Below are 23642 nucleotides of genomic sequence, written 5' to 3' on the forward strand. Positions count from 1 at the left end.
ATGATCTTTTAAGGTCCCTTCCAACCCAAACTATTCTATGATTCTATGAATCCTTCTAATAGAACAAAATACCTTCCAGTGGGAGGTGTCCTTGCCCGTGGCAGGGGGGTTGGAACTGGATGGGCTTTGAAGTCCCTTCCCACTCAAACTACGACTCTATGATTCTATGATTTTCACGACCAAGGAAGAGGCTTCCGTGTCACCGAAGCACATGTCGCAAGGACAAAGCAGTGTATGAAATATTAGACACTTGCACTCATCTACATCTCAGCATGATGTCATCATTCCGGGAAAAGAGCCACAAGCATCCAGAGGGAACAAGCTCCCCACAGACAATGGGACAGAGCTGTGGCTCAGTGCAGCTGATAAATCACTTTGCCATGCCCTTGCGGCGTGGTGTGAAGGGGACGGAGATGTGGGGAGGCTTCCTCAAGTGCCGTGGATGTGTTCTGCCCAACAGGGTACACAAACACTTGGTCACTGGGTGTGTCTGCCATTTGCTTTCTGAGTCAAAACAAAGCCACAACTGATGATGACATACCTGCAGATACACTCCGTCCCACGCACACACGGCCCTATGTCACTGGGTATCACTTCGCACCTCTGCACCTTTTACAAACTGCTTGATGAGAGGCGCCCACACGCAGGGGCCTGGATCCCGGTTTCGTTCCCTGCTGTGATGCAACACCAGGCCCGGAGCTGAGTCTGATCCTGAAAAGACTTAACTGTCTACATTGGGAATGTGCCTCTCCCAAAAAGTTTGTAGAAGAATGCTGGGATTGTAACAAAGGGATGGATGCTTTTCGGTAAGGATGTTCCACTAAAAGAAACCTATCCATACCTAAGGTAACTTTAACTAAAAAGGGTGAGCAAAGCAATTATTCTTCCAGGTCAGATGTTCAGCAAAATAATTACAGAGGTTAGATCTTCAGCAGAAGAGGAGACAAACACGGAGATATAAAACTATGAAGCGAAAACTAAATTAGGAATTTAAAAAAATTGGCTTAATTGCAATTTGCCATTCTGTCATTACTCAAGAATGTTTTTATTATTGCATAAGTTTCAGAAAATAAACCACATACAAACGTAGTATGTCCGCAGTAATGAAAAGATTTATACGTTTTTGGCAAGTTTGAGACAAAGGACATTTTACTCCAACCCTTGAACCAATCCTTGATGACAGTGTGTGTACACAGATGATACCAAAGGTACACCTGAGTACTTTTAATAATTCTCATCTTGAAATACTTGTAAAACATAGGAAAAATCCTCAGATTTCAGAGGAAGCTGTTCAGCCTCTCATCCAATTCCGAAACAGTCTAATAGCATCCCGACAAATGCTAGAGGCTCAGAGGCACAAGTGTACACAAGCAACAAATATTAAAGAAAAGGTTACTATAATTACTGCCACTGCCTTGTTTGTAAGAAGAATGAAATCACTTGTCTCTTTTAAAATTAGCTGAGGAGAAGAAATGATTTTATGCATTTACTTTTAGTTTGCTGATTAAAAATTAATAAATGGCAGATTTTTGTGGTGCTAGGGTTCATGCACTGGTTAATTTAATGAAAATGCCACACTGATTCTTCCAGGAAAGCTAGATGGGCTAAAATGTATACACTGTAAGTTCTGGTAAGGTTGCAACACCTTGGCAATAAGCTTCTTAAGGGAGAAAAGATTTGCTTTGCTGCAAGAACTAATTAATGCCCCACAGCACCACTCTATAGATGGAACAGGAACTGATCATTGGCATTACAGACTCCTGAAATTGTTTTTTTAGTGGATTACTGATACCCATAGCAAGATGTGACAAACATATGTATTAGAATATCATATACAAGTACTGCCATCACCGAAGAGCAAGTATTTAACATCAATTAAACCTATTTCTGACTCTTTAAAGATGTTATATAATTCTCTGCAGTCTGTATGTGTAAAATTGGATTTGCATATACTTAAGCAAGAAACAGATTTTCAGTACTTTAAAACCCTTTTGATATCTCAAACTGACAATTTTTTGATGCAACTGTCAGATGCTCATTAATGGCACTGGCTTGTTAAGCAAAGCAAAACCTAATACTGCTCAAGGCCTCTGCACACAACAGCATTGTACCCCGAGTGACCCGCAGCAGCAGAAGCAAAGCTGGATGCAGAGATAAGCATTGTCACTAAGGTGACTTAACCTTCCTGGTGGCTGCAACCCAGTAGACAAAGGTGGAGGTAAAATGCCAACTCCATCTAAAACCATTATGCCACTTCTGATCAAAAGATACTGAGCACCAAAGGGTGGACCCTCACACTGCTGTCACTATCCCCCATCCTCGTGGGGCTCAGCTACCTTCATGCTAAGGAACAAGCCTAGCCTGGATGATACAAATTTGCTGTGCAACATTGGCTGGGGCTTCTGAGGGAATTGTTAAATTGTGAGGCAGAGCTGTGTCTGTATAAAGACAAGAAAAATAAAATTACAAATAGAGGAAGGGTTGTTGAGACAAGGACTAGTAGGAGCGCAAGGATTCAACAGGAAAAATATCAGTGTGAAAAGTTATAAATTCCTGAAATGAATAAAACCCACTTATCTTCAGTGGGTTGTCAGTGTCACCCACATAGACATCTGTGAACGACATGTTACTAAAGCTGAGGTAGCAGTGGAGGCCCACCCTTTCTCGACGTTTGTTCTGCCAGCAGACTCTTAAGTGTTTCATGCAGGGGGGCAGAGGGGAAGCACACTAATGCCTAATCCAGCAGCTTGTTAGGAGCCTGTCCTTTTGTGTTAGCCAGCCATTGCTTTACATTTTTAAGCTGTATATATCTTATTTGGGGAATTTCTTTGTGCACAGCTAACTACACCCAAAGTGATCCAGAGGACAGTAAAGAGAAATCAGACACTTCTGATAAAACAAGCAAACAGGAGATTTCTGGACATTACTGACATTTAACAGCTCTCCTCAGGTTTAGGACCATACATTGCCTTCAAGAGCACAGGGTCTTAAAAATGGTTAATACTGTCCATTTCTGGAAACCTACCAAGACATTTTTTTTTGCATATGGGAAAAAAGTACTAAGCAAAAGCTTAAATTCTTGGCAAGGCATCAAAACCCATTACCCACAGGAGCCCAGTTTGATGCCGTGGCCTTTCCCCAGCCTGCTGCGTGCTCAGTGGTGACAGCCCACACGACTCAGGACCTTCACGGGCCACCCTGAGCCCCCCGGGGTTGGATCCCACCGCCCAGGTGTCGGGGGGACAGGGGCTCCTGGTTATCCTGATATTGATGGAATGGGGGTACCTGGCCGTCTTGGTGTCAGGAGGACGGGGGCTCCTGGGCTGTCCCGGTGTCGGGGAAGCGGGGGCTCCTCGCCGTCCTGGTGTCAGGGGAGCAGGGGCTCCTGGCCATGCTGGTATTAGGGGAAGGGGGGTACTTGGCCGTGTCGGTGTCAGGAAAATAGGGGCTCCTGGCTGTCTCAGCGTGAGGAAAATGGGGCTTCTGGCTGTCCTAGTGTTGGGAGAGTGGGGGCTCCTGGCCCCCCTGGTGTCAGGGGAGCAGGGGCTCCTGGCTGTCCTGATGTCGGGGGAATGGGGGTTCACGGCCCTCCTGGTGTCAGGGGAATGAGGGCTCTTGGCCCTCCCCGTGTTGAGGGAGCAGGGAGGCTCCTGGGCCACCCCAGTGTCAGGGGAACGGGGGCTCCTGTCCAGCCCCGCCCGCTCCTCAGGGCCCGCCGGGAGCCCCGGCCTGGCCCGGTTTAAAAACCGCGGGTCCGGGCCCGCCGCGCGCTGGGCGGCGCGTTACGACAGCCGCTTTGCGGCAGCGGGCCGGTTTCCGGCGCTCGGCGCGTTTGACGGCAGAAGGAGCAGAGAGGGAGAAGGGAGGACAACAAAGGGGTGTGCGGGGCCGCGGCGGCATGTGAGGGGCGGCGGGGGCTCAGGTGAGCGGCGCCGGGGCCGGACCCGCGGGTCCCGCTCGGCCGGGTCTGCCTCGCTTTGCGCGCCGGGTGCGCCGCTGCCCTGGCGGTGCGCTCCGAGCGGCCCCTCGCCCCGCAGCGCTGGGGCCGCCGGGGGGAGGGCGAAGCCTCGTAGTGACCCGGCCCTTGTAGCGTTTGTTCTTCGTTGCTTTCGCTCCTGAAGGAGTCGGTGCTGCCAGGCGTTTTGAACGGCTTAATTAACGTTATATCCAACCTAACAGTGGAGTGCGGAGTAAACGTTTTCAAGAAAAAGTCAAACAACTTTTCCGTTGAAAAATAACGCTGGGGGAAATTTAACGGTGTGGGGCGTATTCCGTGGTTATTGCATTTAACAGTAAATGTAAAAAAAACAACGCAGCATATTCTAAGGAGCGCAATTCATTGGAGGTTAAGAGTTCTTTTTGCTAATAATTTTTTTTTTTCTGGTGCAGTGTAGCTGGGCCTTAAACAAGTTGCTTTGCCTCGTTTGGGTTTTGTAAAGCACTCATGTGGTGCCCTGTGAGGCAGCTTGAGAATTAGTAGAGATGTCTGTAAATAGCTTAAATGATTTAAAGCTCTAATTAAATTGTGAATGCTGTGTGGTCAATACAGGTGTATGTGTAGTTTTGTTAGCCAATGGAAAAACAATGAATATGCAGTTTAATTGTTTCAGCTGAGTTCAGTTGCACCTAATTTGTATTTATTGATGAGCTCTTCCTAAAAACCTACCTCCTAGCTTCTCCTTCCAGGGGAGTGCACTGAAAATTATTTCATGTTGTCAGCAATGCATTTCTGGGGCTCTGTAGCTAATGCTGTGGACTTAAACTGTGTTTTATTCAGACTGAAAGGAATAGTCAAGGCTATGTCCCATATGCATAATTAAATTTAACATAAATAATGCAGGTACAGTAATCTAGCAGCAGTGGAATTTGTAAGTCCACCATATTTTTTTGTGTTTTACTTTAAAAGTAATTTAAACCATGTATTTTTTTTTCTCTTTAGCAGGTAGGAAGAATGAAAGGAAGGGGGGATGAAAGAATGTTGAACCTTTTTGTCTGGCTGTATGATGGAAGGAAACGGGACAGGGAACCTCTGCAATAGATCGTTTGGATGGCTTCAGCGACAAGAGAATGATGCTAAACCATGGCTCTGGAAACTTTCTAATTGCTTTTCTGCTGCTGAAAAGTCTTTGCCTTGCAGTGCGAAAACGGTAATTCATTGCTTTACTAAGAGCATAGTTGATAGCCTGGTACAGAGCGGTGTAATTCACTACAGTGTTACTGCTGGTGGAAGGAATGAGTGGGGAGGGGAAACAGAAGTTACTGTGGCAAGTACAAAACCTACCTGGGAATTTAAGGTCTTCAGTTGTGTTCATAGCTCTCTGGTCAGTGTTGATGTGTTGCTTTGCTTGATGGGCTTTACAATCTACGGCTCTGTTTGGAATAATACAAATGACTGCCTAGAAAATATGTAAGGCAGCTTCCTGAAAGCTGCAGAACTGTTGCTGAAGAGTAGGGTAGGAAAGAGGCCTTCTCACTTCCAGATCTTACCAATTTAGTTTGGAGGCAGACTTAGAACTTTCTGAATTATTATTATATATTAGTTACAACAGTTGTGGATAGTGTTCTTCATGAATATCTACTTGTTTCCATTTCTTTCAGTGTTCCTTTTCTGTAATTGTGTATGATTTTATACATTTAAGATGCAAAATGCTAAGGAATAGAAGGAATGGCACAGTGCAATGAGTTATTTGAGCAAGCAGGGTCCAGCTGTTAAACACTGGGAGAAACAGATAAGCATGTATCTTGTTGTGTGGCTATTCTAGTGTGTCAAGGGTGAGGAAGGGAGCTGCCATAAATTCTGGGGTTTAACATAAAAACCAGCTCTAGAGAGGTTTTTGGTAGTGTAAGTCTTCAGTTCATAAGATCTGGTGTCATATAGAGAAATGGTTTTGAAACTGGCTGGTCAATTATTGTGTAGTAGGAAATGCTTTAAACTTCATTTGGAAAGTAGAAGTTATTCCAAAATACTGTCCTAAAGCTCTGGAGCAGTGAGTTGTATGTGGGTTAGTGGTACTGACCTTGACTGTTCTGGTGTTTCTTGTAACTTTGTTTAGTTTTCAGTGCTGCCAGTTAAAAATGGGGTTTTGTCTGTGTCTTTTTTTGTCTGTAGGTCTTGATGTCCTAAATCAGAGTAGGGAGAAAGCACTTAGATCATTGCTAAAATTTAGTCTTTTCTGTCCTCTGTTTATCTTCTTGATATAACTTTTTTTTTGCATATCTTAATCTTTAATATGTTACTTCTAAAACCTCAGTGCAATTTTAAAGTCATTGCTTGAAGTAAAAGATGCTTCCTCCAAACTGTGGGGTGTTTTACTCTGCATCACATCCATGCTTCCTCTTAAAAGAAATAAGTCTTTTTTGCTTTCTAGTTGCAGAGTATCTCTCAGCCTTAGCATAACAGTTGTCTACTTTTCAAATTCTGTTTTACAGACCCTTTGCTATTTGGTTTATAACTTTTTGGGTTCATTGCATCCAAAATCCACTAATAACAATGTACCATACCTCAGGCTGGCATGCATAACTGGCATGTTTCTTGTACCATTTCACTTGTTCCAACAGTGAGGCAATAGTAATCCTGAAAAATAACACTTCTAAACTTTTCTGTTATTGTCAAGATTGTAACAGTCTAAACATATACTTCTTATAGTAGAAAACTTGGTTTATCTGAGTGTAACTGAGTGTTCATTTTCCAGAAAGATTACATGGAGAACAAGAAAGCTGCTGTAGAATTGAAGGATGCTTCATCTCCTCATAATGCTGGCTCTCAACTGTTTCCAGCAGTACCGCTTCCCGATGTTCATCCTCTTCAGCAACAGCAAATACAGCTTTCACCTGGCCTGAAAGTAAGCTGCTGTGCTCATGGCTCTGACTCTTCCCATACTCCACAGATGCGTTGTGGTGGTGGTGGTGGTGGTAACTTGATTCACCCCGGCACAGTATTAGACTCAAAAAGCACTGGGACAATTACTTGTCAAGTAGGGTCAGGATTTGCTTATCCGCCTGTATCTTCACTGAAGAACCCTCCAGCTAGAAGCAATTTGGCAGGCATTGCAAGTGAGTTCCCTGGCATGTGCGTAGAAAACAGTGTATCTTCCTGTCAACATCTACCCTGTTGTGGAAAACTCCATTTCCAGTCCTGTCATGGTAACATGCACAAACTGCATCAGTTTCCAGCCCTTCAGAGCTGCACATCTTCTGCCTATATCCCTTGTTCTGAATTCACAAGTGGGGCTACAGGCCACTTGGATGAGCATATTGCACAGTCGGAGCTAACATCACATGTGTGCGCCAACCCTTTGCACCTAAACGTGGCACCTTCCGTTTGTTTAAAGGGCTCTCACTACTGCAATGACTGCTTGAGCAAGGTTTGTGTATTGTGTTTTTGATTTACTAAGCATGTTATATGGTTACTGTTGAAATAATGTTGCTGGAGCAGAGCACCAGGTCCCATGGGTTGAATCTTGTGTCCTGCTCCTTGGTGGTGTACAGTCCAAATGTACTGGATATCCTGTTGAAGATAATCTCTTTTCTGAGGCAACATTCAGGTCAGTAGGAAGACAATAGAGGCTATCACAGTGTTTAATTTACAGGGGATCTGTAATGTACTCAAACAGAATTTTGACTGGATTTGAAAGACGGTTACCTCTTTCTGAGAGCTTCAATTAAAATGTTCCGTAGTCATGACTCTTGAGAGTCACAAGGCTAACAGTTAACATGTACATTTGGGCATCTAATCAACAAAGATCCATTTTTAAGTCAGGTGAAATGTCTGATGCTATAAAGATGTCGTAGAGTTCTTTTGGTTTGATAGGCCTTAGTTCAGTCTTTCTGAATTTGGAAGTTATGCTTATATATCAATGTGGTGCACTTTAGAACTGATAAAAACTGTGCTTGAATTTTAATAAGAAATTCAAGTGAAATAATATGGTTAACTTTACAAGATGTGTTACTTACACTTCCAAATTCATGTTTCCAATATAAAAGTGAAATACCTTCGTTTCAATAAACTAAATGGTAAATTCAATATGTTTGTAATTATGACCACTATTTTTGCAGGGAGAGATTCCACCTTGTGCTCTTATTTGTCCTGATTTCACATGCTAGGTCTCTTTTTAAGAATACATGTTAGTACTATTAAAAATGGCATGTCTTAATGTGCAGGTTTGATAGAGTCTTCCCTTTTGGAAATCTAGAGCTAAGTATTCTAGGAAAGACTCTAGGGTAGAAGCTTCCTTCATGCAGTGGTACTGTTGTTAATTAACTTTAGTGCAGAAGGGAAACTTGAGTGTTTTTTATGGAATAGTGTGTGTTAATACTGTGTACTAAATGAACATGTATTTTGAAAATTTGTCCCAACAGCCAACCAGAAACAACCTAGTTGATGCTGCTAAAATCTGGCCAAATATTCCTCCTCCAAGTGCACAGACTGCACCTGTTCCTATCCCTATATGTAATGGCTGTGGAACCAAAGGAACAGGAAGTGAGAAGAGTTTGCTGCTAGTGAGCAGCCTTGGCAATTCACCACAGAAATATGGTAACCCACATTTGTTTGAAAATTGCACTTCGTGGATGTCTTCTTTAAATGCTGTTGCACGTGAAAGAGGTCTCTTAAATTGCCCTGTTCTCTGGGAACTTCTATAAAGTCACAGAAGGACTAACCAGTAAAAAAATACCTTTTTTCTGTTTTGCAAAGTCGTAATTTGGATTTACTTGTTTTGACTGTTAACTTACTGTATGCATAGAGTTTTGATATTTGCTGTCATGCTTTTTGCCATTTTAAGAACTAGAAAAAGAAGTTCTAAGGACTTGGAAGTTATTTTATATTGGTGGCATATGAAGAAATCTTCAGCCATACTTTGAAAAGCATTTTCTTAGTTCGTAGTGTCTGTTGTCACTTCATGTGCAGTAAAGGTGTAATGTTTATATTTACAATATAGCTTTGCTCAGTGTTCTTGAGTGGAAAATGCCTGTATAATTAACATGCTCTTTCTATGGTTAGTACTGCTTCAGTTACAAAAATCACAGTTTGGAACTTCAAAAAAAGTCATAGAAGGATAAGGAATAGACTAGCTTTGCTTTCACTTTAAGATTACACTCACGTTTAGCTTTTTTAAGGTGCAACACCCCAATTAGCTGTCCTTATAAAATGCAACTCCAGCGAATCTTGTAGAACAACAACTGGTCAATGTATACCTGAACAAATATAGCATTTATCTGCTGTACTTAGTTTAATGTTCTCCACTAATTTTAATTCTTTGCTTATTATTGACCTGTGAGGGTTCTGTCATTCGTTCCTCATGGTTCTTTTCCAAGTTTTGTGGGAATGGAATGGGTGTATAATCTAAGTTTAAAATTAAATAAATAATCAGAGTGCCAGAACACAAAGAACTTTATTTGCACTTCTTAGCCTATAATAGAAACTCTTATACTCACTCTCCTGTACTGTGGGATATCTGTGTATATTCCATACTGCCTTAATGTTCTATAATCACTGTCACTATTCTGGTAATCTCATCTAGGTTTGTTTAGAGCCTTTACCTAAGGCACACTGTAAATTTGAACAGCTTTAATGTTTTACTTTCATTTCTGATACAGCACCTGCTGAGTTTAGTGTAATTCAACTTCAGACAGTTTTCATGACATATGCCACCTCAGCATTTGATAACACTTCTTTTGTTAATTAGTTACTTGAGAGTTTAAAAGTAAAGCTGAAGTTGTCTTGCATCTTCATCCAAACTTAAATTACTAAGTTTCTAGTTAAGACTCATTTGAGGTATAAAGTTTCTCCTTTAAAGAGAAACTTTGAAACAGCTTGGTTTGTTTTTTAGATTCCTTAAGAAAATAAAACTGGACATGTATTCCCGGGCACGTTGTTCACTAAAATGTAAAGCTTCCCATGTGCAAAGTTTATAGTCTGCTAAGTTTAACATTTTTGGTATTTTGGGATTAAATTGAGCTGTGTTGTTAAACCTGTACAGGGTCTCCGGAAGTTGCAGTAGCAGGCCAAGTTCTGGAAAACTTGCCCCCCATTGGAGTCTTCTGGGATATTGAAAACTGTTCAGTTCCCACTGGCCGTTCGGCTGTAGCAGTGGTACAGAGGATTCGTGAAAAGTTTTTTAAAGGTCACAGAGAGGCAGAGTTCATCTGTGTGTGTGACATTAGTAAAGAAAATAAAGAAGTTATTCAGGAGCTAAACAACTGCCAGGTATCAAAACAGCATCTGCTTGGTATTCTTGTTTGAGAACTTGTGTACTCTGAGTGAGCTATTAAGAGATTCCTGTTTGGTAAAGCTTTTTTAGCCTCTGTGGTTTTTACTGCATGAGCTTATCGTTAGTGTACAGGTAGGCTCTTTAATGCTGAACTTTTCTGGTGTGATACTTCTAAAAAGTGAAAATGCATTCAATTACATGTAGATTACTGCTTTAGCTTAAGTTTTAGTGTTCACAGAGTGTGTTCACTTTATCCAGTAATAAGTGGTGGTGTTTCTAGTGTGATGCTTCAAATCTAACTAAATCATTAACCTAAAAGAGCTATGATTCTGTGAACTTAGCTTTTTTGTCACTTTTATTAGTGAATACTGTGCTGACTAGTGAGACACTTGTAAATTGGTGGTATTGATTGGGGCAACTTTAACACTACATAATTTTCCCTCAATGCCTTTTGTTTCTTGATATTTTTTTAAGTTCTTGTGCAGGTTTCTAAGTCAGAAATTCCCTTGTCTTCCCCTAGATTGCAGGTGAAATAACAGGTTAACAACAGCTTACCTGCTTATAGGAGGTAAAAGGAATTGGTAATGAGTACTGGCTGTTTTTTCACCCCTCTCTTGCAAATGAGGGCTTATGGAATGTTTCTAAGCCGTGTTATGTTTAGCACAACAAAAGTCATCCCTAAGACCTAAGGCTTCGCTGAACAGCTAGGACTCAAGTTCATTGCTCATTATAATAGTCTGAGATTACTACATGTTGTATTTCATACATATGTGCATTAATTTAGCTAAATAAAAGCTGTATGTTAAAGCTAGTATTTATGTTAATTAAAAAAAACAAGTATCAGCAAGCATAGTTTACATTTAAGCTTTTCTCTAGAGCATATCTGTCTCCGCAGGTGACTGTTGCACACATAAATGCTACAGCAAAGAATGCTGCTGATGACAAACTCAGGCAGAGTCTTAGGAGATTTGCTGATACACACACTGCACCTGCCACGGTGGTTCTTGTGTCAAGTAAGTGTTTGTGGTACTCTACAGTGCAGAATTCCGTTCCTCTCCAGTAGTACTTTTATGTATTATGCTATTCTGCTTTCCAAGGCTTGTGTTTAGAATTTGCTGTAACTGAATTGATCCAGAACTCTTAATGTCAGTGGCAGCAAGGGAGAAGCAGGGGCAGTAAGGTGAGAACTTGGCTTACTTATATCAGCATTGGAATCTCTTGTTGAGCGTTAGTTAGATGTGTATAAATCCTGTCTGCAGTTAGAAGCTTCAGCTGCAGGCTAATAAAAACTCATGGAGGCTTCCTTAAATATGCATTATTTGTTTTATTCTTGCAGCAGCATACTATACAGTTAAACATGCAGGCCACTCAACTGTTTCGTTGCTCTGTGTTGCCTTGGGGTTTCTCCCTAAAGCTAAACAAATGTTAGTTAGAAATACGCAGCACCAGACAAATGCCTTGCTGATAAATAGCTAGAAGTTGCTGTTAAAAAGAAGCCCTTGTCCAAGACTGAATGCTAACTGCTGATTTAAATTGTCTGTTGGGAAGCCCTGTAGCTCTTGCTGCTTTTTCGTTGGAAATTTTCAGTGATAAATAGAACTTCTCGAGTGAGATCTGGGGTTTTGTTGTTGAATGGGATTTTTTTCTTAGCTTTTTCATGTGTTTCCTTGTTCATTCTGTTTTCTTCATTTTTTTCCTCCAGCGGATGTAAACTTTGCTTTGGAACTCAGTGACCTGAGACATCGACATGGTTTCCGAATAATTTTGGTACATAAAAACCAAGCTTCAGAAGCACTTTTACATCATGCTCATGAGCTTATTTGTTTTGAAGAATTTATTTCAGATTTGCCACCCAGATTACCACTGAAAATGCCGGTAAGGGTTTTTAATTCTTAATGCAACAGACATTTCATAGTGTCAACTTCCTTTTTCCCCTATTTAGAGGAAGAGCTGGCTGCAATTGTGTATGTTTTTGTGGTGAGACATATCTGCTACGTATCTGACCACTGTCTGTTTTTCAGTTACTACCACGTGAATGTATGCTTTCTGCTTTAAGACTGAAATAATGAAATAATAAAAGAAGTAATTAACTACAAAAGTAAAATAGCAAGGTAGCGTTCTTGTCAGTAAATGTTTTATCAGATAAATGTATCTTGCATGCCTTTTTCATTGGCAGAAAGGGTAAGAACTTAGTTGTTCATTAAGGCTGTTCTGTGATGCTTTCTTAAAAATTTAAGTGACTATCTGCTGTTTCTTGGGTTTTTTTTCCCCCTCCTAATGGTTCCCTCTGGAATTGCTGTGTCTTTGCACAGCACTCGTGACTTTTTCTTCCTATGAAATAACTTTCTGAACAATGTCTTCACATGCATGTGTGGAAAATATAGAGTTCTTGGTTTGCAGACAATGATGCTGTCTTGTCTGAAGTGGTGATACATTGATCAGGCACTTCTTTGTCTCTTCTGAGTTATGTTTGAGAGTTTTCCAGACTAATTGACTGCTGAAGAAAGAATGACTTGGAGTGTGGGGGTAGACCAAGTGTCACCAGAATCAATGTAAAAATACTGGATTTGAACAAGAGGGTAATCTGACATAATCAAATTGAACTCTTACTCCTTTTCAACAGGCATGCCATGCATTGTTATATGTTTATAATCTGCCAATAAACAGAGACAGCAAAAGTGTCAGTAACAGACTCAGGCGTTTGTCAGACAACTGTGGAGGGAAGGTGCTGAGCATTTCTGGAAGCAGTGCAATTCTCCGTTTTTTAAATCAAGAAAGTGCTGAACGGGCTCGGAAGCGAATGGAAAATGAAGATGTTTTTGGTAACAGGATTGTAGTGTCTTTTACTCCCAAAAACAAAGAACCTAATGAAGCAAAAAGTTCCAGCTTTGTGGGAACTGAAAAGGTGAAGTCTCCCAAAAAGCTTAACAAAAACACAAAGCTGTGCCTCCTCAACAAAGACTCAAGTGATCAGTCTTCTGGTACCAAAGGCTCTGCTGGGAGAGGATTTCAGATTCATGGATCTGTCATCAAATCCACAAATGTTAAAAGTTTACAGGTACTGTTGTTCTACCTTGTTTAGTGTTCTTGCGTTTTCCTGTGTTTTGAGGATTTTCTGTTACAGCTTTATCGTTTACTTGTCAGTTCAATTTAATGAATAACTAACATAGTGGCACTCCCAAATGAGAACTGTATTCATCTCCTTGGAAAGCAGACAATGAATTTGAAGGTGGGTTCTCCTCCTCATTGACACCTTTTTCTCAGCCTGGAAATACTGCTGGTACTTAGTCTCAATAGAGTCTCAAATCCCAGATCAGATTTGATTTTTTTATTGGTGTTGAGTATAATATCTAGGAGTGATCCGGTTTAAAGGAAAACTAGACTAGATCCACAGTGTAGCAAAAATATTTCAACTAAATGACAGTTCGCTCTTTTCTGTCACAGAAAATCATATTCTTAGCTATGAAGTGCCAATGAAAATGCTATTAAAGAAAAAATTCTTGGTTATCTGGGTTTCGGTCACAAGGACAGCCTCTGGCAAGGCTTTTATGGTGCTTTCATGCTGACCTTTCATTTGTTTCATGTAGGAGCTGTGCCACCTTGAATCAAAGACGGTCAGTAGAAATACTGAAAATCAGCAAGAACACTTAAGAGAACAAATTCCATCTCCTCAGAGTAACTCTAATGCAACAGTTCCTGTGTCTCTGGCAGGCAAAAAAACTGGAATGGGAGAATTGTCCTGTAAAAGTATTCAGAAGTACGTTTTAAAATAAAAAGACATCAATATTAGCTAAATTTTTTTAATGTGAATTCTGAAGTGTAATGCGTTTTTCTTTCTTATATGCATTTGTAAATAGAAAGGAGACATCTGCTTCCAGGAGCATTACCAATTCCCCTGTAGATAAAAAAGATAAAGATGAGACTGTATTCCAGGTCAGCTATCCCTCTGCTTTCAGTAAGCTGACGATCTCAAGACAACTCAGTCCTTTACTCATGTCTCAGAGTTGCTGGTCATCTCGGTAAGTGTGTCCTGTTTGGGAGGAGAAGTGAGACTTCAATGTATACATTGATTATTGACAGCTCCATGTGGAGTTATGTATATAAAATCAGTATTAAAAGAATGTGCCTGCATGGGGGCAAAAGAAAGCTGTGGTGCTGCATAGCAGCTAACAGGGTGGGTGTAAAAATAAGGTGGACTGAACTCTTTCAGAAACTTATTGTGTGGCAGTTGCTTCCTGCAAACTTTGTCTTTAAAGCATCAGAAAAGTTTACAGATGTGTTATGAACATCTTAACTGCTCTTAATTTCAGTGCCTTTGTTCAAAGTAGAGGTTTATCGAGGCTCATTAAATTCTTGTAGACTTAAATACCTGTCGTTTCCTAGTTATTAAAATCACATGTATACATTTGACTCTTTAATGTGTTAGTAAAATAGCAGAAGACTTAGTGTCAAATATATTGTTAAATTAGGTCATTTTGAAACATAACATGAATTCTTTCCTTCCTTTCTTCTCATAGGAAATATTTGTCTTGTTATGATGTTTCACTTGTGGTGCAATTTTTTTCCATACGCAGATATGTACTATGAAAATACCTTCAAAGTGCTGTATTTGTGCACTTGATCTGTCTGTTTTCTGAATAATTTTGAGATGTTTATATCAGAATTTTGCAATAGTTGCTTTAGCTTGTAAATGTTTTTGTTTCACTCAGGAGTATGTCTCCAAACCTCTCAAACAGATCATCTCCACTCACATTTAATGTAGTAAATCATACCAGCGGTACAGACTGCCCTGATCCTTTTGCACATGGTGCAGATATTCAGATCAGCAATATAGATTACAGATTGTCCAGAAAAGAGTTGCAGCAGAGTTTACAAGAAATTTTCTCAAGACATGGCAAGGTAAAAGGCTAAATACCTCTATTAAATCTGGTTTTTAACTACTTTCTATCTGTGTATTTATGGACATGTTTGAGGCCTATAGTTGAGTAAAAATGCAATGCTATCCACACATGATTTAAACTTTGTTAAAAGGAGATACTATCTTTTTTCTTTAAAAAGACCACATAATCCCTTGTGCTAGGTTCTTGATTTGCATGTGGTGTTCATAGGTACAATGTTTTGAAGTTTTGTATGTGAAATTCTATGTAAGTGGCTTATGAATCTTGCAGAGAGGAGACTTGGCCTCAGCTGCATAATCTTTTAAAGCTGTATTCCTAATGTCAGCTTAAAAATCACAGTAAAAAAAAATGTTTGTTTTGAATCAGGTGATCAAAAACAGACATGGAAAGTGTGATTTGTGTAATAAGTAGCTCATGCAAGGAGAGGACTTCTGCAGCAGTCCTATTCTTGTCTCATCGGTAGATGACATTCTTCTGGCATAGTCTTCCACATGAGAAGATGATGCTTCTGTTGAAGGAATATTATGATCTTGCCTTGGCCAAGGATCATTGTACTTGGTTCTTGCTTGCATGATCCTGTTGGCCGTGGCTCGTCACACTCTGTTCCCTTTTGCTTTGTGTTCAGCTCTCGGCCAAAGCAAGACTGTTCGGCTCTCATGTTGGCTCACCTTGGGTTAATACTTTGCGATAAACATAAGGTGTTTTCTTCCTTTCAGGTAAAAACTGTAGAGCTCAGTCCTCATACAGACTACCAGTTGAAGGCCACAGTTCAGATGGAAAATCTGCAAGAAGCAATCACTGCTGTCAACAGTCTTCACAGATACAAAATTGGCAGTAAAAGGATCCAGGTGTCATTAGCAACGGGAGCTGCTAGTAAATCACTCTCTCTACTAAGGTAATAAGCATTTTTGCATCGTAAGTGTTCTAGCTTATATTTACTTGCTGAGAGATGATTTTAAATACTGAGAAAAGGAATGATAAGGAAAAGAAGTATTATTTGTCTGTGACCTGATGAATGTGTTAAATAGAACCAGGCTAGTTTTCAGTCTAGCATTTTTACACTGCTTATGTTTTAAGTTGCATCTGAAGAAGCTAGATCTCCATTTAGTTGTGGTCAATAGTTTCACCACTGCTCTTTCTTAATACTGATATATCTCAATAACTTAGTTTTTTGTATCTCTTTCTTCTATTCTCCAAGCAAGTGCACATGAATTAAGACTTTGGGGGGGGAGGGGATACACAGTTTAAATGATGTTGTTTCTTTGATCTCCATTTTCTGTGTGGAAGATGATAGAATTAGAGTGCTGATGCTAGTAACAATAAAAGTATTTTCTGTTTTAATTTTTTTCCTTACTGAAAGAAAGCATTGGGAAAGTTTCTTCCCTTTTTCTTCAGGAATCTTCAGTGAAAATAGTTCCTGGATTGTAGAGTATCCTACAATTATGTACTACTCGCCATTGTATAGTTCACAATTTTATTTCGTTCTTGCCTTTCAGTTTACGCTTGTTCAAAGTTCTTAATGCAATCGGCAGGCTGGTAACTTCTGTTGCTGCAGCATTAGTGTTGCAGTTCATAGATGCTCAAAATCTTACCACCACCTATGAAAGATCAAACTCCTTCGGAGTCATTATATAAGGAGTTAGCAGAAATGTTACTACTTTCGCGGCCTCTTGAACTGAAGTGCTGAGATGGAAGGGAATGCAGTTTGTCCTGTTTATAGTTCATAAACTGCATCTGTACATATCTCGCCAGTTTGGGCTGGAGACTGATACTAACAGATGAATTTTGTGCTAATGTACAAAACTTTTTTTGTAGCTCAGAAACTATGTCCATTCTGCAGGATGCGCCTGCGTGTTGTCTGCCTGTGTTCAAATTTGCAGAAATCTATGAGAAAAAGTAAGCTCTTGGTTATTTTATTCTCTCTAAAGTATCTGATCTTGTGTGATTGTTTACAGTGAATTAGCAAGTAAGAGAATGGAGTGTTAAGGGGTTTCTGTTAGATGTTGCAATGTATCATCAGAGGCAATGATTGTAATACTAACCTTTCTTAGAGGGTTATGCTTTTAGTATTTTACTTTGTATTTCTTCACTGGGAAGAATAGAGTAGTAACTTTAACAGTTTATATAGAAGAGTTCCTAGCGTGTTCTGTTTCTTAAATAAAAAAATGCAGATTACTTCATTCTCTAATGGCATTTATGTGTTTTTACCTTCATTTTTTTTCTTTCAGATTTGGGCATAAGTTAATTGTATCAGACTTATATAAACTAACAGATACTGTGGCAATTCGTGACCAAGGAAGTGGGCGGCTGGTGTGCCTTTTACCCAGCAGCCAAGCCCGGCAGAGTCCACTGGGATCTTCACAGTCACATGATGGTTCATCGGCAAACTGTAGTCCTATAGTATTTGAAGAGTTGGAGTATCATGAGCCTGTTTGTAAGCAGCATTGCCTGAATAAAGACTTTGTGTAAGCTGTGTATAAAATACTATGAAATATTACAAAATAATTGAGCAGTATTTAACACTTGGAGGTGTATTAAAGTTGAGGTGTATATGTTGATATAGCATGCTTCAGTCACTATTTGTATGATTGTAGAATAAGGCAGAAAACAGTGAGATGGCACAGTGAATTTTCTAGGCTGTTCTTGAGAATCAGGGTGTTCAGGTGAGATTGTCTTCTAGCACAGCTGCCAAGATTGAATAAGTCTTGAGCAAAAGCTGAAAGGTACCCTACCTTCCTCTGGTTATATAGGAGAGTTACACATACGAGAGACTTCTATTGGCCTGAATGCTATTATGTAATTATAGCTGGATCTGACCATTCTTCTTTGTCTTCCAGCTACATTTAGGAAGTGATTCATACCAGGTTGAAGATTTCCTGAAGCTCCATATTAAGTTTTTGTTTTATTCAACAGCAGCCAGGTTGTGCTACTAGAGCAGTTAATACATGTTTGCTGTTAACTGCCTGTGCTGCTAAAATTGAACTTGAAAGTTTTAATCATAAAAATGTGGTCTTCTAGATGTTGCTTGTCTTCTGGAAATTTGCTGTAGCTATAGCAATGTTTGTGAAGAGAAGATGGAAGCTGCTTGTGACTGTACATGGCATTGTCAGCTAGTGGCAGTATATTGTACGCCTGCAGTGAGTGTGTATGTGAGGCATGCTATGCTAAAGCTGTGTGTGGAATGAGCATACAAACTTCATCCTCTTGTTTTCACAGTGAGCATGAATTTGATCCAGATTCTTATAGAATTCCTTTTGTGATTTTGTCTCTGAAGACGTTTGCTCCCCAAGTTCACAGTCTTCTACAGACACACGAGGGTACTGTGCCTTTATTAAGGTAAAGCATTCTAATTCAGGTTTTAAGTGTGAGGGCTGATAGGTTAAAGATCTGTAACTTTACTGATGGTTGTTGTAACAATCTGAAATTACCTGTTGTATAAAATCTTCAGTTCTTACATAAGGTGGTATTGTTTATAGCAAATAAGTGACTTATGAAATTATTACTTTTGATTTTTTTTGTTGAGCAAAACTAGATGCTTACTTAAAATTAATATTTTATGAAGACTTCTGTAATGACTTAGTGAGCTGCTGAAGCTTCTTGCTCAGGAAGCGTCTCAGTTATATTTTTAGGACAATAGTTAGTGGTATTGTAGTGTATAATTGAAGTTTCTTTTCTTCCAAAGCTTTCCTGATTGTTATATGTCAGAGTTCAGTGATCTTGAAATGGTGCCAGAAGGCCAGGGTGGTGTTCCTTTAGAACATCTAATTACCTGTGTTCCTGGAGTTAACATTGCCACTGCACAAAATGGCATTAAAGTTATTAAATGGATACATAACAAACCACCGCCTCCTACTACAGGTAAGTATTTCTACTTAAAATCTTTTCTCTGAGCTAATCTTTCAGCTAAAAAAAAAAGTAAAGTAAACATCCTGTAGAACTGCTAAACTTTTTATGAAGAGGAACTTTTAGCTTGAATGTTTGCTTTTTCTCCTGTGCTCTAGCCTGTGTCATGGAGTGCAGTGTTTAGTGGAAGAGTATCTGAAAGATTCTGTAACTATGTTGAGTTTGGTTTTGGTTTTTTTTTTTTTTAGATCCTTGGCTTCTGCGTTCTAAGAGCCCTGTAGGTAATCCACAACTTATTCAGTTCAGTAGAGAAGTGATAGATCTCCTTAAAAGCCAACCATCCTGCGTCATTCCTGTCAGTAAATTCATCCCAACATACCATCATCACTTTGCAAAACAATGCCGTGTGTCTGACTACGGGTATTCTAAGCTAATGGAGCTGCTGGAAGCAGTGCCTCACGTACTGCAAGTGAGTTATATTGCACTGTTCCTTTTAACTTGGGGAGTTGTATCATCAGCTTTCTGAATCGCTGGTTGGTATTGTATAATAGATTTTATGCAATCACATAGTCCACCTTGAAAGAGATAGTTGACTGAACCTTGGAGTGTAAGTGTGATCTTATTTGTTCCTGGTTGTTTTTATTGTCCCTGCCCTTCTAAAACAGCTTCTACGGAAATGACCTCTTTATTTAATGTAAGCCTCTGGAATAAAATTTGAGGCATATTTTACCCTGTGCCTACTCCTTGGGTAAAAGGCCTTAATTGTGCTATTTATCATAAGAGCACAGCAAATGCTGAGTGCTGTTAAGTTAGGCAGTGATGTATAGCCTGTGACTTGAAGGATTTCTGTGTGAAAGTCATGATGTGTCTGCAAGTTACAAGAAAGAAATACTACTGTGACATTAGCTTACTAGTTCTAAAATTCTACAACCAACTGGTTTTCAAATAACTAGTACTAATGTGCAATGGCTGCAACAGCAATCGTAAAGGAAGTGTTTCTTCTTGCTGACATGTGGCTCTGTACAGAAGTTGCATGGCTTCATGAGGCTGGCTTTCCAAACACTGCCTCTATTGCATCCTTTATTTTTAGTCTACCTATACTACAACCGCCTTCTAGCATCCTCAGTGGAATTTTCAGTACAAGCTACTTAGATGTGAGCAATCATGTAAAATTTTCTTTCAGATTCTTGGTATGGGTTCCAAACGCTTGTTAACTCTAACGCACAGAGCTCAAGTGAAGCGCTTCACTCAAGACTTACTGAAGCTTCTCAAATCCCAGGCCAGTAAGCAAGTGATTGTGAGGGAATTCTTACAGGCTTATCACTGGTAAGTTATCGTTAATGAAACAAGAACAACTGTGCAGGACATGTTTATCAGTGGTGGCTTTAAAAGTTCATGCAAGGGAAATCAGCGCTTTAAATCTTACTAGAAAACTTCAGCAACTCTATTGCCTCTTTGTTGTGACATGGAAGTTAAAACTCCTAATGAAAACAACTTGAAGGCTCTCTGGTAGCTTTTACTCCACCACTTCCTTTAGTACTTGGTTCATTTAATTTTACTGGAGTTTGAAATCAATTATTGTATTTCTTTAGCTCTCTTTGAAGCCATGACTGTAAGGTTGGATTTAAGTTAACACGTTAACATGAGCAGTAAAGGGAAAAATTAGTGTTAGTGTTCATTTAGAGGGCAATATAAAATAAACAGACTGTCAATAGATCCTTTTACTACTTTAATTTGATCTATCTGTGGCACAAAAATGAGGACTAATACCTGTGTTGCTGTTGCCAGTAAGAACATTCCGTTCTAGCATTGTGAGAAATAGGATTTTGTTGAAAAACAAAGAATGATGCTTTCCTTATTATGAAGATGGAAAGTAGTACTTACCTAATGTGCTTTGAGGAAATCATAGTATATTTGTGCTATATGTGGTCTACCTTTGCGTGTGTGCTTTTGTGCTACATGTGCCAACAGTTCCTTTCTGGGAGTGCACACTTGTACTCATTTTTGTCAGCACTGGAAACGTAAATTATTGGTTGTTTCTAAATCTAATAAATGTGCATCTACATTGTAGTCAGCTCTGGCAGTTGTTGAATAAGGATGTGTAAAGTGTTCTTGCTTCTGGGACATTACTGTCAAGGAGGTGGGGAGAGCAAAATAACTTTTGATGTATTACGTAATACTGTGACAGTGTTTTCCAGAACATGGTCTCTGCCTTCTCTCAAGACATTCTTGCTTAGGAAGACTGTGTCTAATTACTAAGCAAATACAGACTGTTGGAAGTGTAGCCATATGGAGCTGTATAACATAATTACATTTTCTTAAATAATTGACAAGCTGAGCTTCAAAAGTACTAGTTCATCTTGTCACTTACCCCAGCTAGTTCGAGGCATCCGCTAGTTGGTACATACAGCTTGCTCTTCCACTGTCAGGTGAACTATCACTATGTTGAGAGTTTTTTTGTTAGGATGGATAGATAATTTTAATTAAGAATACTTCTCCATTTTCATATGCTAGTATTATTAGCAATATGGAAATTGTGCTTTTTCAGGATTTGAGGCTTTTTTCTCACCTTACACATTTTTTTTGTCTACACAGCATTAATACTTGTATTACACAATTTCTAAAACTTTTAGGTGTTTCTCAAAGGACTGGGATGTTACTGAGTATGGAGTGTGTGAACTGGCTGATATTATATCAGAAATTCCAGACACAACCGTCTGTTTGTCACAGCAAGACAATGAAATGGTAATTTGTATTCCCAAAAGAGGTATGTCCGTGTACTTTTTTTACTGTGGCCAAACTGTTCCCTATCTAAAGTATATAGGAATGATTTAAGTATCCAATTTTTAATACTTGTTTCTGCTGCCATAACTGAATTATGAACTTATAGCAAATAGAGCTTGTTATTCTAGAAATGCTTGTAGTGGAACAGGCAGGAAAGCAGGTGGCAAAGTGCATAAAACTAATTACATGCAGGAGCAGTAATATCGAGTTTCTACGAGTGATTAGTGTGAGTTAATTGCACACGGCAAAAATACCAACGTATTTGGCTATTTAATGTCTTCATAAGCATGGATCACCTGATTATTTTGGACTTTAATTGTAAACTTAATAAAGGTCTTCAGTGGTAGAAGAAAACAGTGACTTAGTGTGATATGTGATAAACCTGGAAATAAAGCATCTTATTCTGTTGCCTTTTTTAAGTGTTGGTACACAGCTCTTTGTTTTTTTAATTTTAGAACGTACACAAGAAGAAATAGAAAGAACCAAACAATTTTCTAAAGAGGTAGTGGACTTACTGCGCCATCAACCCCATTTTCGAATGCCCTTTAATAAATTTATTCCCTCCTATCACCACCACTTTGGTCGTCAGTGCAAACTTGCTTACTATGGTTTTACAAAATTACTTGAACTCTTTGAAGCCATACCAGATGTCTTACAAGTAAGTTTGAAAATCCTAAGGCTATGCTGAAGCATTTTTTACATCTGTACAACTATTTCTGCAGGGGTTATATTTCTCATTACCTTTAATGTGAGTTATAAACTGCGCACCTGTAATGTTGGACAGCTGTATTTAAGAAAGTCTTTGATTACAGCTCTTTTGGTGAAATAGTCCAGGATTTTTAGCACATTCAGGCTGTTTGTTAACAAATCCAAGTTTTGTAAATTGGATTAAGTTTACGTAATTCAGTGCATCAAAATTTGAGCTAAGTTTTATTGAAGTTGTGTTAAAATTGCTTTTAAAATTTAACTATTGCCTATTTTGTATTCAGAAATTATATATTTTTGCTTCATGTATAGGTATCTTTTGAGGTAGCTGAGCCCTGCTACGTAGCAAATGGTTGTCTGCAACTAAAACTGAGTGCTTGCAGATCATACTTACTTCATACAGACTAGGTTAATCGCCTGTAATTTCCATTTTGTAGGTATTGGAATGTGGAGAGGAGAAAATTCTCACACTCACAGAAGTGGAACAAGTCAAAGCAGTTGCTGCACAGTTCGTTAAACTGCTGCGCTCTCAGAAAGACAACTGCCTTATGATGACTGATTTACTGACAGAGTACAGCAAGACATTTGGATACACGCTGCGTCTTCATGACTATGATGTTAGCTCTGTTCCAGCTTTAATGCAAAAACTTTGCCATGTTGTAAAGGTAATCTTCTATCTTTGTTGTTTATCCCTCTAGAAGGTATTTAAAGTTCCATTAAGGAATTTTCTGTCTCAAGTTACAGGTTTTGCTGTGTTAAATGTAGTACTCTAGGAACAATATTTCACTGTCGGGCAGGGTGTCAGGAATTCCAAAGGGATTTTAAATGTAACTCTTTTGTTCCTATGATATTCCCTTCATTCTTTCATAACTTCATTTCTCTGGGAAAACTCATGCTTGTTTAGTAAATAATAAGCAAAAGTTTGCATTATAGTACTTAATATAAGTACGCTTTTTCCCACCTGACTTAATCCTGATAACTGTACTACTCATCAGTCTTCTAATATTTTATATTACTAATTTTCTTGGTCTGTGGTTTGAGGTTTTGACTCTCAACTGTCAATGCACGCATGGTCTTGTGTCAGTGGAAAAGAAAAGTTACATCTACATGGATGTGGTTCTACTGGTTTAGTTGCTCCAGTTCTGTTAATGTAGCAGCTGATATTCAGGCTGGAGCTCAGTCAAGTCCAGCTGGATTGGAACAA

At 39.3% G+C, this 23642-nt stretch overlaps 1 protein-coding gene across 8 annotated transcripts in view; it reads left to right on the top strand.

Moving 5' to 3' along the window:
• The first annotated feature begins 3821 nt into the window (after nucleotides 1–3821).
• Nucleotides 3822–23642, top strand: part of MARF1 (meiosis regulator and mRNA stability factor 1) — a 37000-nt gene continuing 17179 nt past the window's right edge. For 5 of the 8 annotated variants that reach the window (XR_008452405.1, XR_008452401.1, XR_008452404.1 and 2 more), the window contains exons 1-21: nucleotides 3822–3922; nucleotides 4940–5147; nucleotides 6693–7364; nucleotides 8359–8533; nucleotides 9978–10204; nucleotides 11104–11221; nucleotides 11911–12083; nucleotides 12832–13266; nucleotides 13796–13965; nucleotides 14066–14227; nucleotides 14918–15107; nucleotides 15823–16001; nucleotides 16922–17002; nucleotides 17335–17571; nucleotides 18323–18442; nucleotides 18789–18964; nucleotides 19198–19418; nucleotides 20133–20275; nucleotides 21583–21716; nucleotides 22189–22391; nucleotides 22876–23103. Coding sequence is in view for 1 of the 8 variants with exons in the window: in XM_054080385.1 (XP_053936360.1) it covers nucleotides 5001–5147; nucleotides 6693–7364; nucleotides 8359–8533; nucleotides 9978–10204; nucleotides 11104–11221; nucleotides 11911–12083; nucleotides 12832–13266; nucleotides 13796–13965; nucleotides 14066–14227; nucleotides 14918–15107; nucleotides 15823–16001; nucleotides 16922–17002; nucleotides 17335–17571; nucleotides 18323–18442; nucleotides 18789–18964; nucleotides 19198–19418; nucleotides 20133–20275; nucleotides 21583–21716; nucleotides 22189–22391; nucleotides 22876–23103 (4191 nt within the window). In the remaining 7 variants the exon portion in view is untranslated. Of the gene's footprint in view, nucleotides 3923–4939; nucleotides 5148–6692; nucleotides 7365–8358; nucleotides 8534–9977; nucleotides 10205–11103; nucleotides 11222–11910; nucleotides 12084–12831; nucleotides 13267–13795; nucleotides 13966–14065; nucleotides 14228–14917; nucleotides 15108–15822; nucleotides 16002–16921; nucleotides 17003–17334; nucleotides 17572–18322; nucleotides 18443–18788; nucleotides 18965–19197; nucleotides 19419–20132; nucleotides 20276–21582; nucleotides 21717–22188; nucleotides 22392–22875; nucleotides 23104–23642 lie in introns of those variants that run through there. The other 3 variants (XR_008452407.1, XR_008452403.1, XR_008452406.1) reach the window with 3 other exon arrangements.

The sequence above is a fragment of the Cuculus canorus genome, chromosome 15, assembly GCF_017976375.1.
Source record: "Cuculus canorus isolate bCucCan1 chromosome 15, bCucCan1.pri, whole genome shotgun sequence".
Taxonomy (NCBI): Eukaryota; Metazoa; Chordata; class Aves; order Cuculiformes; family Cuculidae; genus Cuculus; species Cuculus canorus.